At 43.8% G+C, this 15,138-nt stretch overlaps 1 protein-coding gene across 3 annotated transcripts in view; it reads left to right on the forward strand.

Moving 5' to 3' along the window:
* Window positions 1–15,138, forward strand: part of LOC130122411 (arginyl-tRNA--protein transferase 1) — a 76,486-nt gene that overhangs the window by 27,150 nt on the left and 34,198 nt on the right. Inside the window, exons 7-8 of one of the 3 annotated variants that reach the window (XM_056291312.1) lie at window positions 2,262–2,390; window positions 13,695–13,727. In XM_056291312.1, coding sequence (XP_056147287.1) covers window positions 2,262–2,390; window positions 13,695–13,727 — 162 coding nt within the window. Of the gene's footprint in view, window positions 1–2,261; window positions 2,391–5,028; window positions 5,158–13,694; window positions 13,728–15,138 lie in introns of all 3 variants that reach the window. The other 2 variants (XM_056291313.1, XM_056291314.1) reach the window with 2 other exon arrangements.

The following is a 15,138-nucleotide window of genomic DNA, read 5'->3' on the forward strand; positions in this document are numbered from 1 at the left end:
GTTGGATTAGTTTATTTGGCAGTTATCATTCAATTTCGTTAAGCGAGCATGCATACAAGGTTATTCCGTTGCAAAAGAAGGTTAATTACACGTTTTGAAAGTCAGATAATTGAGAGATGCCCGTGTTTGACCCAGTCTGTTGTTCACTGTGCAACACATGGCTGAATAGACTGCAGCAGAGATTTTTGATAGTAAACAGAGCAATGAGTTTCTCTTTTTCAGACATCAGTCCCAAAAATGAGAGAGCTGAGGGCTTACAGAGGATGCGAAAGAGTTTTTGAAGCAATATCTTAAATCAAAACGGGTGTTTACACCATAGCAATTAAAAGTGCTCCAGCACCACTTTGTTACAAACACAACTGATGTGTTTGATCATCCTTGTACATTCAGGGGAGAGAGGGACTCTTACTGCCAGCCCATATGCCTTGCCTGAACATTTTAGATCAATGGCAGTGAACTGACGCTTTGGTTGGATGTATGTAATGGTTATTTCCTGGGCTGTAGATCAGCTCACCACCACCAGGGGTCAGTGTATCCATAAGATGCAGAGCCCCTCAGGCACCTCATGTAAGTGTGGAACTGAGCACCACTACCCAGTCAGGAGTCTACTTATTCTCTCCTGACGATATCTACATATGTACAGGTTTCTCAGTAAGTCCCCCTGGCCATCAGCTCCCATTTCTATGCTTGCTGTAGCTAGCCAGGTAGATCATCTTGTATGTCTTATTTATTTATTTATTTATTTATTTACTTACTTACTTACTTACTTATTAAATTTAAACACACTTGGATATGAAGTCTTGGAATTCTACATCCAGTGCAAAAGTTTCTCAGATGAAGCCTTAGAAGGTCAATATCTCATTTTAATTAAAGGTCAACCAAAGCCCCAGTATTATGTGGCAATATTTCAACATTCTTTAGCGGTTCAATATAATTATGTTAGTGTAGTATCGCAAGTCTGTTATGAGAGTTTCATTTTAGCCAGACTATCCCTGCTTTGCAGCAGTGTTGGCTGAACAAAATGATTTCAGCCTATCAAAGGATATCTCTGGAGTTTTAGAACATAATTACAAAAGCCTTTCTTTAGTATTATCCTCTGTGTAACGGCCCAAACGTCTTTGTTTGGCTAAGGGATGTGGGTGCCAAGGGGTCATTTGAGAGGCTCAGTGAGGTCCAACTCAAATAAATCCCAGTTTCAATTTTATCATCTCCTTCCAAAGGATTCATATGGCACAGGATTGCTGGCCAACAAAGTTTCCAAACCAAAAGATGGTTTATTAGAATGGAGCTGGAGGATGTGAAAGGTGACTGCGTCTATAATTTGTGTGACACTGACAACATTCTGCTAGTTATTCTTTTTAAACAACTTTTCCTAATATAGTTTTGTTATAATCCTCCCCTGAGCCTTCATTTATGCTTTTGTCCTGAAAACATGCAGACATGTCCTGCATGTTGAGGTTGTGGGCATCCTTATGCCAAGGTGATATGCACCTTAGGCTAAAAAGAAAAAAACACAAGTTGTTGCGGGTTGCTGCATAGCATAAAGAAAATATCTGATTGGCTTGTCTCCACAGCACATGTGATCTGTGCAACCAGAAAAAGTCCTGCAGACTCTGATGCACTGTTGACAAAGACAAGAATTTATATCTGGAGTGGTAAGTCAAGCCTCAGGTTTTAGGCAACATGGTGAAGCACTGGAAACGGTACCACACATTCATTGAAAATATGATGAGTCAAATGATCTTTTTTTTTTTTTTTCCTCTGGTGACTTTTACAAGTTCATATTGAAAGAGTTAATTGTGAGGGCAAGTGCTTTTGGTATTCTCTGTCACCATGGAATTGGACACAAACACACCCCTTTTCTGTGTTGTTCATCTTTCCTCATCAAGGTACGGCTGTGGTGAACGGCAGGCCCCTTACCTGAAAGAGGAATAGATGAGGAAATAGCAGTGTACCAAGAGTGCAGTGATTGAGTAGCTATAGATAATAGCTTTCATTTTGCAAGTTGTGGATTTAAAGTCAGTGTGGACATAGCAGTCAGCCAACTGCTCAATATTTACTTGACTGGCAGAATTTAGAGGGTGTGTTTTTGTCCGTCTTCATGTGGACCCGTTGTCCTGTTTCTCCTCTCACACTCTTTTTCTCTTCGATTTGTGATGATGTGTCCCTCTTTCGGGAATATTTATTCTTCCACTTATCTTTCCCAACTCCTATGTCTCATTTTTGATGTTAACCCATGTTTGCCCGTCCTCTTTTTGAAGGTGAGGCTAGTGCGCTCCAACCCCCCTAGTCCACAGTTCAAAGCCTCTTTCGACGCCTCCTACCAGGTGTACAAACTCTACCAGATGGCCATTCACAAGGACCCTCCTGACAAGCCCTCCGAGAGCCAGGTCAGAGGGTGTTGAGTCATAGGTCAACCTGCTGTAGGGTTACCCAGGGAGAGGAGTGAGAAAAAGGAGGGGCGTAGGGAGGGCGGGTAAGGATGGACATGTTGAGGTACCCTTAGGAGCATCAGAAGCATATTGCTTTTGACTTTCTTTCATTTGCAATGCTGTTTTGTGTTATTTTTCAGCTTCAAAGCTTTCTTTGTGTTGTCTTGTATGCTCCAATGTTATTGTTGTAACAGTTGCAATTATTTCTAGCTAGTGTTATAGTGTATTGTTTTATTCATCATCTGTTTTTATTTTGAATTTTTTATATTTTATTTAAGTATATTATCATTAGTGTCACAGTGGCCCAGTGGTTAGCACTGTCACCTCACAGCAAGAAGGTCCTGGGTTTGAACCCCGCGGTTGTCCAACCTGGGGGAAACCAGGTCGTCCTCTGTGTGGAGTTTGCATGTTCTCCCCATGTCTGCGGTGGGTTTTCTCCAGGTGCTCTGGCACCCACCATCAAAAAGACATGCATGTTAGGGTTTATACTCCTGTTTGTGCCCCTGACAAAGGCATAGCAAGACGAACTGGAGTTGATCCCTGGGCGCTGCACGGCGGATGCCCACTGTTCCTAGCTACACAGCTAGAATGGGTTAAATGCAGGGAAAGAATTTCCCAGTGGGGGATTGATAAAGTATAGAAAAAAATGTAATTCATTTTTAATGGCCAAGGCCTTTAGAGGCATAAAGAAACGGATCACAATGTAGGTAGGACCTTCAAAGTAAAACAGACTGGAAAGAGTTCGGAATACACAAATAAGATAAAATAAACTGAAGAAACATTTAAAGAGGGAAAAGGCTAGCGGCTAGCATGTCAAGAGAGAGAGTGAGGAAGAGAGAGAAGGAAATGAAGGGGGAGATGTTTCCATACGGCATGGGTGAGAGCAGTGTTTCTACAGGTGTCTGTGTTGGCCCCTGTTGGTTGTCAGGCTTTTTTTAATGAGTTGTTTTGGTTTTGGGGGGGCACCTAGTTAGCGGCATCCATCCACTGACTGCTGTCCCTGTTGACTCCGTGTGGAGCCCCCACCTGCTTTGTGCCTTCACACTTAAATAACCAGCAGAACTGGGGTATTAGTTCAATGTATCATTAAGCAGTAGCGCAATGATCCATTTTCATTTCCTTTTGTATTTAAACTTTGAAAGTAACCTCTGTTGTTGAATATTATTTATTGCTGGCATGAATATTCTCCTGTTTCACTTCATCTGTGCTCATATAATTCTGTGATCCTGTGTCACCTCATACACACTAACAATGTGTCTGGTGACTGTACCACCTCATCCTTACCCTGAAGGGGGTCCATAGCATTGCAAGATCTCTGGTAGTAGCTGGGCAGTGCACTAGCCTCATCTTCAAGAGTCCCGGACACCCACAAAGTTGAAATCCCAATACTGTGCTGTTCAGTCTCCTGACGCTTGCATCTAGTTTTCCCCTTTTTAACCACAATCTGCTTAAAGCTACAATTCTGAAGTGTCCTTTTTGGTAAACTTAACCCAAATACCAGAGATCAGTTCAAAATGAAAGCGTTGCTAGTTGTATAGCGTAAGAACTTTCCCAACTGTCAACCAATAATAACAACAACAACAACAAAAAATTGAATCTGGGCTTTGGCTATTGATATTGTAGTATCTGCTGCTAAAGGTCTTCCATGAATTTGGTCTGCCATATATGCTAATTTGCCGCAGATATTTTGCTTCTTCTTCAAACTCACCACTACCTTCACCGGAGAGCTTTTCCAGTTAGTGTTGTTTAGTGTTGTTCAAAAGCAACACTGCAGGGAGGAGATAAGTTTCACAATGTCAGAAAAAGCGCTACATTGCTCTTTTTTTATTGATATTATAATAGTCCACAGATGTTATGTCAAATAAAAAGATATTTCTGACTCCAACAGTAATAATTTTTGACTTTGCAAAAGGGTGGAGCACTCATGACTAAAAGTGGTCAAGAGCATGACCTTTCCACAAAAGATAATACAAAAATACAAGCAGTGCCTCTTTTCCCCCCTACAAATCTCCACTGGAGACACATCCTTATTCTTCCACATTTAGCTGCTTTTATGAGGGTGTAAAACACCATGCACCATATTATTTTTTATTTTTCCTGGGAAAGTCCGGTCCATCATCAGGATGAGCGACAACAAAAGCATTATTGATTTGGATATGCGGATTAGCTATGGTCTTGAATACACCAGCCATAGAAAGTATCAAAAAGGGCATTTGTTTGCATTTAAGTCTTCAGGATTGTTGCTTTAAATAAGTAAAAATAACTGTAAGATGCTGATCTACAGGGAGAACTGCTGGCCTAAAGAACTGGGCGACTGAGGTGCTGCAGTGGGAACCTGTAGATGTCAAATTACTTGTTTAACATTGTGCAAATCCTGTCATCTGTTGTTGACTCCCCTACCTGTCCATTCCCCTTGCAAAGCTTCCAAAACACCTCTCCTTCTTTGTCCTTTTTTCTCATTCCTTTTTCTTCTTATGCCATCTTTTGTCTTGCTGTCCATTCACTGTCCTCTTGTTCATTGTCTATCCATCCACTTAATTTACCAACCCTACCCCCCCGTTCATCCATCCCTCCCCTCCACTCCCCATACTTGAAGGTGAGGCTAGTGCCGGCCAGCTTTGAGGACCCTCAGTTCATGGCATCCTATGAGCAGTCGGTGGCACTGTACAGCCGCTACCAGATGGCCATTCATGGTGATGCCCCCTCTGAGTGTAATGAGAGTGAGGTAATGTATGGTTATCATTTCACCCCTACTGTAGGCTGCTGCTGCACACTGCACTGTCACATGCAGCACTGGCAACTTGGCTGCACACATCTGTGCTCACCTGTGAACCTTAACCCCATGCATAGTACTTAAGTCATGCTGGCATTTTGCAAGTTTTTTAGATGGGGAGGCTGTTTTTTTTCCATCCATTTTTGTTTATTAAGGGTCCACAGACTGTAAAGTGTTAATATCAGGACACTAATGAATACCACTGTAGTATAGTATAATCACTGCATGACTTGAGCTCATTTGCATTTGGCAATACAGGATGCCATCTAGACTTCTGAACATTTTGGGCTATAATGACGCATGCCCACTTATTCTGAAAACAGTCAATGCTTTGCAATGGTTTTGGTTTGCTGATAAAGGTAGGCATATACATAATTATAGAGCAATTCTGAACGATGCCAATTAGATAATGGCACATTGGGTACACTCTAATGTGCAGGAATATGTGATCCTGAATACTAAATATTCATTTCCATCAGCAACAGTTAATTCCATCACCCATTGCAGCAGTCATTTAACCCCCAGCAAACAGCCCAATCACTGTGGGTTTTCTGTACTTTGAAACCCTACTGGCAGTTTGTGCATCTACGTGTGTGTGTGTGTGTGTGTGTGTGTGTGTGTGTGTGTGTGTGTGTGTGTGTGTGTGTGAGAGAGAGAGAGAGAGAGAGAGAGAGAGAGAGAGAGAGAGAGAGAGAGAGAGAGAGAGAGAGAGAGAGAGAGAGAGAGAGAGAGAGAGAGAGAGAGAGAGAGAGAGAGAGAGAGAGAGAGAGAGAGAGAGAGAGAGAGCCTGTGTAAATGTAATCAGGTTTACTTTTCGGCAGCTAATGTGGCCAATAAGGTCAATAAGAATCGATAGCGTAGCATAGTGATAGTTAATGGAATAAAGAGACGCTAGCCAGTGAATGAGTTTAAGTAGGGGCTTGGTCTTCCATGAAAGTTCAGGGTGTGCTTTCACTGCCTGGCCATAAAAGTAAAGTCCACTGTGAAATTATGCTCACTGTTTTTTTTTTCCTCCGAAGGATGCTCCGAGTGTCTAACCGCAATAAACATAACCAGGAATCAAGCGAGGTGGAGGGAGCTTTGGGAAAGTGTATGAAAGATGAGAAGAGGTGGTCTAGGCAGGATACAGAATGGCTGGACATTTTTCGCTTACCTGAGTGGGCCTTTTGTCCCTTAGGGCTGGAAAAACAACTCCCCTTATCCTCCTCCTCCCTCCTCCTGCCAACAGACCTCAGCAAATTACTGAATTCTCCAGCTTGTAAAAAAGAGGGAATTAATAAATAATGAAAGTTGTCAGATTGGGCAAACTGTGGCAGATTCTTTCCTGGTGCCATAACACTAGCTCTATTAATAGGGTGTGTGTGTGTGTGTGTGTGTGTGTGTGTGTGGACAGCGCAGCTTTACATCTGCGCTAGGATAGGAGGGCTCTTAAGGGACAGTTTCCACAATGAGAGGAATAATACAAAATACCCCAAAAAATAATGTAAATGTGTGGATCATAACCATCTGCACGTGCAGCTCTGCTGTCTAAATAGTTGTAGGTTGTTGGTTTTTTTTCTCTTTATCAATGAATTTTCTATTGCTCTGGCTATTTGTACAGTGTAGGGACCCAGGATGAAATAAGTTTAGGTTAGTTAATCTTAAGAGTGGCCCTTTCATTCTAGTTGACCCCAGTGTCTTTCTTTTTGGGATTTGTACAGAGCAGTGAGTAGTCGGAATTGAACAGGTAGTTTATTCATTTTGACAGGATGTGATTAACACGATAAACTGTACGTTGCTTCCATACAGAAGCTATTCTTTATCTCAGCCATGTATTTTCCTGTACTGTGTGGAGCGGGAAGCGGACAATGGTCCCGGTTGTTCAGCTGCAGTAGAAGGAGAAAGAGGAGGGAGGTTCTATGATAAGTGTCTGCAGGGGTAACTTAAGCTTCCCTGAGGGTAGACTCTTAAAGCCTGCTCTGACAGACGTACACGAGCCACCACACAGGGCCTCCGTCCCTCTGGTACTGACCACTGTAAACTTCTATCTTCCATCTGATCTCATTAGTACTGCCTCTAGAGAGTCGGGGTTGCCCTTCCCATGGTCAGGCCTCGTTCATTTCAAGCTCCGTCACACAACAGTGTACCAGCCCCCCTCGGTACTAAACGCTGTTGGATTTTATTTATCTGCCCCTCACACTGGTCGTTTTACTTGCCCACGCTCTTCCCAGAAGCTCTCAGCCCCCCACTGTCCTTTTGTATTTGTTTGGAAATGGAAAACATATTTTGTAAGCAGCAGTGGCAGATAGAGGTTTTAGTGCTACGCCTGCTGTTTTTACTTACGAAGCCGGGTCAGTTGTGGGAAGTTGTGGAAGTATTAATTATTCCATTAAGTTATTACCAAGGGACACGATCTGGCACACTGTTGACTAGCACTCTGACACTGTGCCAGAACATAGGAGAAGTGTGTTTGTGTGTGTGTGTGTGTGTGTGTGTGTGTGTAAGGAAATTGTCAAGATAATACTGTTCATTAGGCTAGATGGTGTGTTCTCCAACAGTGAAAGGACATTGTTTGTTTAAAGCTGTATGCCTTTCCTGTAATGCCACGACTGGCGGCAGGCCAGACATTGTTCCCTACACATCCAGCCATGGGTCCTTCAGCTTGACTCGAGTGAAGGTGGCTGAATTTGGAATCATTTACACACACTTTCACATACTCTCGCTCGCTCGCTCTCTCTCTTGTTCTCTCTTTCGCTCTCTCGCTCGCTCGCTCACGCTCTCTCTCTCGCTCGCTGTCTCTGTCTCTGTATCTCTCTCACACACACTCACTCACTTACTCATACACGGACACACAGACACACAGACACACAGACACACAGACACACACACACACACACACACACACACACACACACACACACACACACACACACACACACACACACTTACTTATTGGTCTTAACTGCTGTGCTGAGCCATGACTCTGAGTTCCTGCACATGTGGCATTCATTTTCAGGAAAACAAATCTTCTTAAATCTGTATTTACTCTTCCTGATGGTAAGGAATCCAACCGAGACACGTGACAACACGCCTGGTACTCTGTTAGAAAGAGATGTAGGAGAAAAAAAAGACATAAATGGAGTTTAAAATTGTCAATGCAAATGGAAGAACAGTAATGATAAAAGATTTTCAGCCCGATTACCCTCGTATTTGTGGAAAGCGTTTCAAAGCTGATGACATTGTGGCTATGCACAATACCCAGAGATTCATTAAAAACACTCTTTTACGAAGCCTCTTGGTAAAACTCCCCACAGAATCCCTCCACTTCCTCTCAGGTCAGAGGTCAAAGCACTTTATTTATTTTCGCCCAATGACATTTTCACCAGCATTACACCCGGGATCTAGAGGCATTGGTCTTGTCTAACCAGAAACAAACAACAGCAGGAAAAAAAAAATCAATCCCCAAGGAATGGTGTGGTTTTGGAGAGAAAATTATTTCTTTTCATAATCTTTGAGAGTGCATGCAGGAATCTTGTCAGACAAATGAGAGATGAAACAGTTGGTGACTCAAGGCTGTATTGAGACAAGCACCAAGTAGAAATTAGACCCGATCGCATTTGTGTGTGTTTATATGCAAGAGTTTGTCAGAAATTTGCAAATGCTTTTGGGTTTGAGTGAAGAAGTGAGAACGTTGGTGTGTGTGTGTGTGTGTGTGTGTGTGTGTGTGTGTGTGTGTGTGTGTGTGTGTGTGTGTCTGTCCGAGACGGCTGGTTGCCATCCTAATTGTATACAGATGAGTGTTTACTATAGGAAAGGGAGAGTTGGAGAGGAAGTGATGGGCTCCATGTGTCAGAGATGAGAAAGTTCCAGAAGGTACTCAGGGAAGCAACTCAGTTCACATTTGCGAGTGTGCACACACATGTGTTTGCACCTCATACGTGCACATGCATGTGTGCCTCAGGGAGATTAGATGCTGACACCGACTGCCTTCCTTTGCTGTTTCCACGTCTGATTGGTCGTGCTTAAACATTACAGACTGTTTAATTCTGCATGTGTCTTTGAATTGTTCTTTTTTTGTGTTTTGTTTATTTGTTTTTGTTTTTTTTGCATGCGTTTGCTCTATGCTCTATGTCAGTAGCCGGAGTGGGGTCAGCTCAGCCAGACTCCAGGGGGGGAGCCTAGCCAAGGCCAGCCAGGGAGTGCTCGGCCCCTTCGGGTAAAATGATCCTGCAGCCCTTTGCTAAGTGCCAGGTTAGAGAGAAGGGGGATGGAGAGAGCAAGGGCAGCGTCAAGACCTATCAAAGCTTAACTTGATGCTATAGTCTTATGCACACGGCTGCATGTACACACACACACATGCAATCACACCCAGTGTCAGTGCATGTGCTCTCGTCATGAAAAATCCCAGTCAGATCGTACAGAAGTCAGCTCAGTGCAGGCTCAGATTTAAAGTTCCATCTCTGCACACAGTCTGCTTCACTTGACCTCTTTAAATGATGTCATCAAGTAACTGCCGATATTATTCTGTTGTTAAACCATTTGGTGCTTTTCTGACACTTGTAAACCGATGTTTTATTTGTCCCCCTCAGCAAACATGCACCTTGAGAGGCTTAAGTGTTGGTATTTAGTAATTAGTTCACCAACGGGGCAGTAGCCCCTCCAAAAGTTGAGTGGAAAATTACATTTCAGTTTAGTGCTTAAATGTGTCACAGGTGGGACACTTGTTAAGCTTTTAATTATAAGAAAAGTCATCAGTGATGACTAAACCGATGAAGCAAATGTAGTCTGTGTTCGTTGTTGCTACACAAACTGTTCGACCCCGTGGATTTTTCTCACATGTTCTTCAGACATAAACGTAGTTGGAGACGAATTCATTTGGGGCACAGATCTACAAAAAAAAACACTTTTCTAAGTATGTGTGCATGCGCTGTTTCCTCCTCGACACCACAACGTTTTTGTTCCAACCCCAAATTTGGCAAATTCTGGGATATTAATGCAGAACTGATGTGTCACAGATGACTCATACAATGCCCGCCATTGTCCGTGTTTACGTTTTACCGTATGAATGAAAGAATGAATGAATGCTTGATCTCATTTCATAACAAAATCAGTTGTGAGCAGGAGACTGGCTAAAAGGTGAAAACGGTAAGAGCTACTTTAGTAATGAGAAACAAAGAGCAGTTGTAGGTGGAGGAGCCACGTTTTTATTTGTGCCCAGTCTGAGTAATTCTCTCCAGCTTTCTTACCCCCTCTACTCCTTCTCTTGAGGGGTTCTCATGCGGGCTTTGGAGTTGAGGTTACAGGCGGTGTATGCCATCGTGTTGTAGTATTTAGCACCAAGGCGAACGTGGCTTGTGAGACTTTTATAGCTCACAACCATACCCCTCACCAAGAAGCATGTGTGTTATGTCAGTCCCTGTATTACAGAGAGGACAGGATTAATTTTTTTAAAGATTATTTTTTTTGGCATTTTCCGCCTTTATTTGATAGTGATAGTAGAGAAAGACAGGAAAAGCAGGGAAAGAGAGAGGATGACATTCAGCAAAGGGCCCGGGCTGGATTCGAACCCAGGCCGCTGCGGTAAGGACTCCATCTTATGTGTTACAAGCTCTACCAGGTGAACCACCATGAAAGTGAGGACATCTATACAAAGTGAGGGCATTTTGGCCAGGCTACACTTCTATAGTCCACGCTATTTTAGGGTTAGGATTGGGTTTAGAGTTATGGTTAAAATTAGAATCAGGTAGGGCATCCGGGTAGCGTAGCGGTCTATTCCATCGCCTACCAACATGGGGATCGCCGGTTCGAATCCCCGTGTTACCTCCGGCTTGGTTGGGCATCCCTTCATATACACCATTGGCTGTGTCTGCGGGTGGGAAGCCGGATGTGGCTGTGTGTCCTGGTTGCTGCACTAGTGCCTCCTCTGATCAGTCGGGACGCCTATTCAGGGGGGAGGGCGAACTGGGGGGAATAGCGTGATCCTCCCACCACGCGCTACGTCCCCCTGGCGAAACTCCTCACTGTCAGGTGAAAAGAAGTGGCTGGCGACTCCACATGTATCGGAAGAGGCATGTGGTAGTCTGCAGCCCTCTGTGGATCGACAGAGGCGGTGGAGCAGCGATCGGGATGGCTCAGAAGAGTGGGGTAATTGGTCGGGTACAATTGGGGAGAAAAGAGGGGGAAATCCCCCCCCCCCCCCAAAAAAACAAATTGTGTGTGTGTGTGTGTGTGTGTGTGTGTGTGTGTGTGTGTGTGTGTGTGCACTTCAAGTAGAGAAGAAATCCGGACTTGATCGACAATAAGGCATCATTCCTTGGCCCTCTCTGTCAGGGCATGACACGTATTGGAACACATTGCATTTATGTCACCAACACACACATCCACTGTGATAGCAGCAAACACATATGTACACACGTCTGAGTCATAGTCTCTTGGAAGAGTTTTTGCTGGCAGGATTGAGTTGCATCTAAGCCAGGTCCTTCCCACCCAATGAACCTTGCCTTCAGCAGTCATCACTGGAATTTGCTCAACTGCTTAACATGTAATTGCGCACACGCACGCACGCACGCACGCACGCACGCACGCACACACACACACACACACACACACACACACACACACACAGAACAGGGGGTACTTGTGTGTTTATTTGAGTTTCCAGTATCTCGTGGACCATCATGTGTTTTACAGTTCTGTATGTAGAGCTACTGGACCTGGAGCCAATAAAGTGTGTAGCATCTAACCTCCTACACATGGTAATGGGGTGAGGGGACGGAGATGTGTGCCCAGAAGATTAGTAACTCCTTGTTAGCTCTGTGGCGCCACACTGAGATATGAAAAGGCAGATTGAGGGAAAGACCGAAAGAAAAAGACTAACGGTACCTTTTGGCAGCAAGGGGCAGAAGGAGTGTCACCATACTGGGGAAAGTCCGGGCAATTTGGGTTCCATTAACCAACAAGCATCTTCTGCAGAGCAGCCCCATTTCCACACAGCAGCGGCCAGGACAGGAATTGCAGCCATTGTTGGCAAGGAAGCTCGTCAGAGAATCCCTTTTTTTTGTTGCCTTTGATTTCTGCATGTTTTTTAGGAGGTAAGAGAGATTTAGGGGAAAGAGGAGGAAAACGGAGAACGAAGTAGGGAAATCGGGAGAGAAAGTAACCCAATAATGATGGCAGCCACTGGCAAGCAGCCCATAATGGAGCAGCATATGTGACTCCTCTATTTTATGCAAGGTATCAGGTTATTTCTTATCTTCCCCCATTTTAGATATGACTGGTGCTCCTTTCTTCTCTACTAGTATTATTAAGCAAGCAAACTTTTATTTATATAGCACTTTTAAAAACATACAGTGCTTTATTATTATCTTTATTATCATCACCCAGGTGGGTACAACACATTGGTGGTGGTTGAAGTGAGTTACCCCCTTCAATGTGAAGCACTTTGGGTGTCTAGAAAAGTGCTATATAAATGTAATGATTATTATTATTATTAGACCACCATTACTTTCTACTTTAACACATGAAGCACACATAATTTCACATGACCGGGCTGTGTTGTGTCTCTATGTGTTACTGTTGTACAGTGTAATGTCTGACGTACTGGGTTATGTGTGTTGAAAAAATACCTATTTATCTACCTATATATTCACCTACCTACCTACCTACTCTCCCACTCAGTGCTAGAGAGCATAACCAAAGACTAATGGTGTAGCTCAGCCACACATGAATGACAAAACTGAGTTATATGTCCTTGTGAAACATGAAGTACAAACTTGAAACTGTGTGTGTGTGTGTGTGTGTGTGTGTGTGTGTGTGTGTGTGTGTGTGTGTGTGTGTGTGTGTGTGTGTGCGCGTGTGCGTGTGCGTGTGTGTGTGTGTGTGTGTGTGAGCTCAAGCGTGAGCATACTAAGGGTAGTCCATCACTGCTCCACCGTGGCCCTGCTGGTTCTCATTAGAGTGGTTTTGGCCTAAACAGTGGAAGTGTGCTACATTTGTCCTCTAGTCTTTCAGGTCCTCTTTCTTTCTTTCTTTTTTCTTTCTTTCTTTTTTTTTTGTTTTGTTAACACACTGCTCTCACCCTGGCATAGAGAAAGAAATAAGGGAAGAGTAGAGAACAGGGGAGAAAGGTTTAGTATTTGCATATAAAGACCCCCAGTAATTGAGATTTGACATACTTTTGAGGTGTGTTTGGGATAGGCTATTTTAACATTGGCAACGCCAGCTATTTAAGCTGTCAGTGTGCCCCTCCCTTGTCTATAAGCCCCAGTTGATAGGCTAAATGTTTTCATTTGTGTAAATACAACCCTCCTTTTACATCCCTCCCTAAATAGAGGCTACATTTGATATTCGACGCCTAAGCAAGCACAGGAGTGGGAGTGATAAACTGTATAAGACATCTATGGAGAAATATATGGTTTCATTTATGCCATTTCCGAAGAGTCGGTGACCCTCAGAACTAACTGCTTTTCTCTCTCTTTCCCCCTCTCGTCAATGCTGCCTCCTCCCAACAGTTCAGGAGATTTCTCTGCGATTCACCACTAGAGGTATGTCTTCTTCATAATAAAACGAGTGTTCTTCTTGATGTTGCCATTCCTCCATTCATACGACTTGTCGATATTTTCCCCAATGGAAACATGATCTCTCTATATATATTTGCCCCATCTGAAACATGGCTGCCCTAGTCAAACTCAATTCGTACAGACTGTGATGTTAAGTAGCTCGTCTTTGCACTGATCACAAGAAAATGTCTCCACCTTACACTTCCTAGTTCCCTTTCAAACAAATTTATAGCGGTCTAAACGTGCACTAGCTCACCGTGTTACCCTTGTCACATAAAGCCCCTTACACACACACACGTACAAAAACTGTTGTACCTTAAGGGTGAAATGCATGAAGGAATTCCGGAAAGTAGGTATTGTTTCATATTGAGAGGGTTTTAGCCCCGTTTTAGGTTAGGGAAAGAGGATGGAGGGGGGTGGTGGGGCCTAGAGAGTGGCATGGTAGGAGAACAAAGCAATATGGTGTCCAGATTGTGGTACGACCATATTGAAGACAGGACTATGGGACCAGTTCTTTACTTTGTAGTAGGTTATTTTCTAAGGATTGGAATGACATCTGGAGCAGCATTCACAGCCAAGCTGTGCAGCTCTGTGTGGTCGGCGGGTGATGTGTAGATGCAGCCAGGCGTCACTACAGCTGATGTTTAGCAAGCCCTGTGTGCTGCAGCCATCAAGAACGCCACTGGAACTGATGGGTCAGGACAATTACACCAGCAATTAGAGTTGGGATGAGCGCTTAAAACAGCCACTTTAATAGGATTGAGGTCCACTACAGACACACACACACACACACACACATTGAGTCCCTCTTGAGGTGCCCTGTGGGCCCCCTCAGGCCTCCACTAATGAACATCGTTAGTGTTTATATGAAACAAGCTTTTATCACCTCGTCAAGGCTGGCAGCCAGACACACTGAATTACACTGTTCTCTTCACACACACACACACACGCACACACGCAAGCGCACACAAACACACCCCATACTGACGCACTCCCTCATCCTTTCTCCAATGTCTCTTACTCTTAGCCTTTGATTTAGGTGGCCGTCTCCGTTCATTTGGCTGACTCTTCCCCAACTCACTTTTGACTCTCTGATCCACGCTCACTTTTCTTCTGCCTCCCAACTGCTCTCGATTTCAGAGGAATTATGCGTGGCCCGCCGCGCTACCTCTGCGTGTAGGCTTCCATCTGTCTCCAATCAGTCTGCTATTAAAATGCAGACACACACCACATGGACTGACATACTGTGTGGCTCATCAGCTTGAGTATAAGCCTGCATTTATACAAACGAATGTGAAAGCGCTTAAGACGATTAAGTGCACAGTTGCCCCATACATGTCCAACTGTGGCTAATTAGGACTCGGGTTTTCTGACTTGTTTGTTTGTTGCTGTGTTT

Source organism: Lampris incognitus, chromosome 13, assembly GCF_029633865.1.
Source record: "Lampris incognitus isolate fLamInc1 chromosome 13, fLamInc1.hap2, whole genome shotgun sequence".
Classification (NCBI taxonomy): Eukaryota; Metazoa; Chordata; class Actinopteri; order Lampriformes; family Lampridae; genus Lampris; species Lampris incognitus.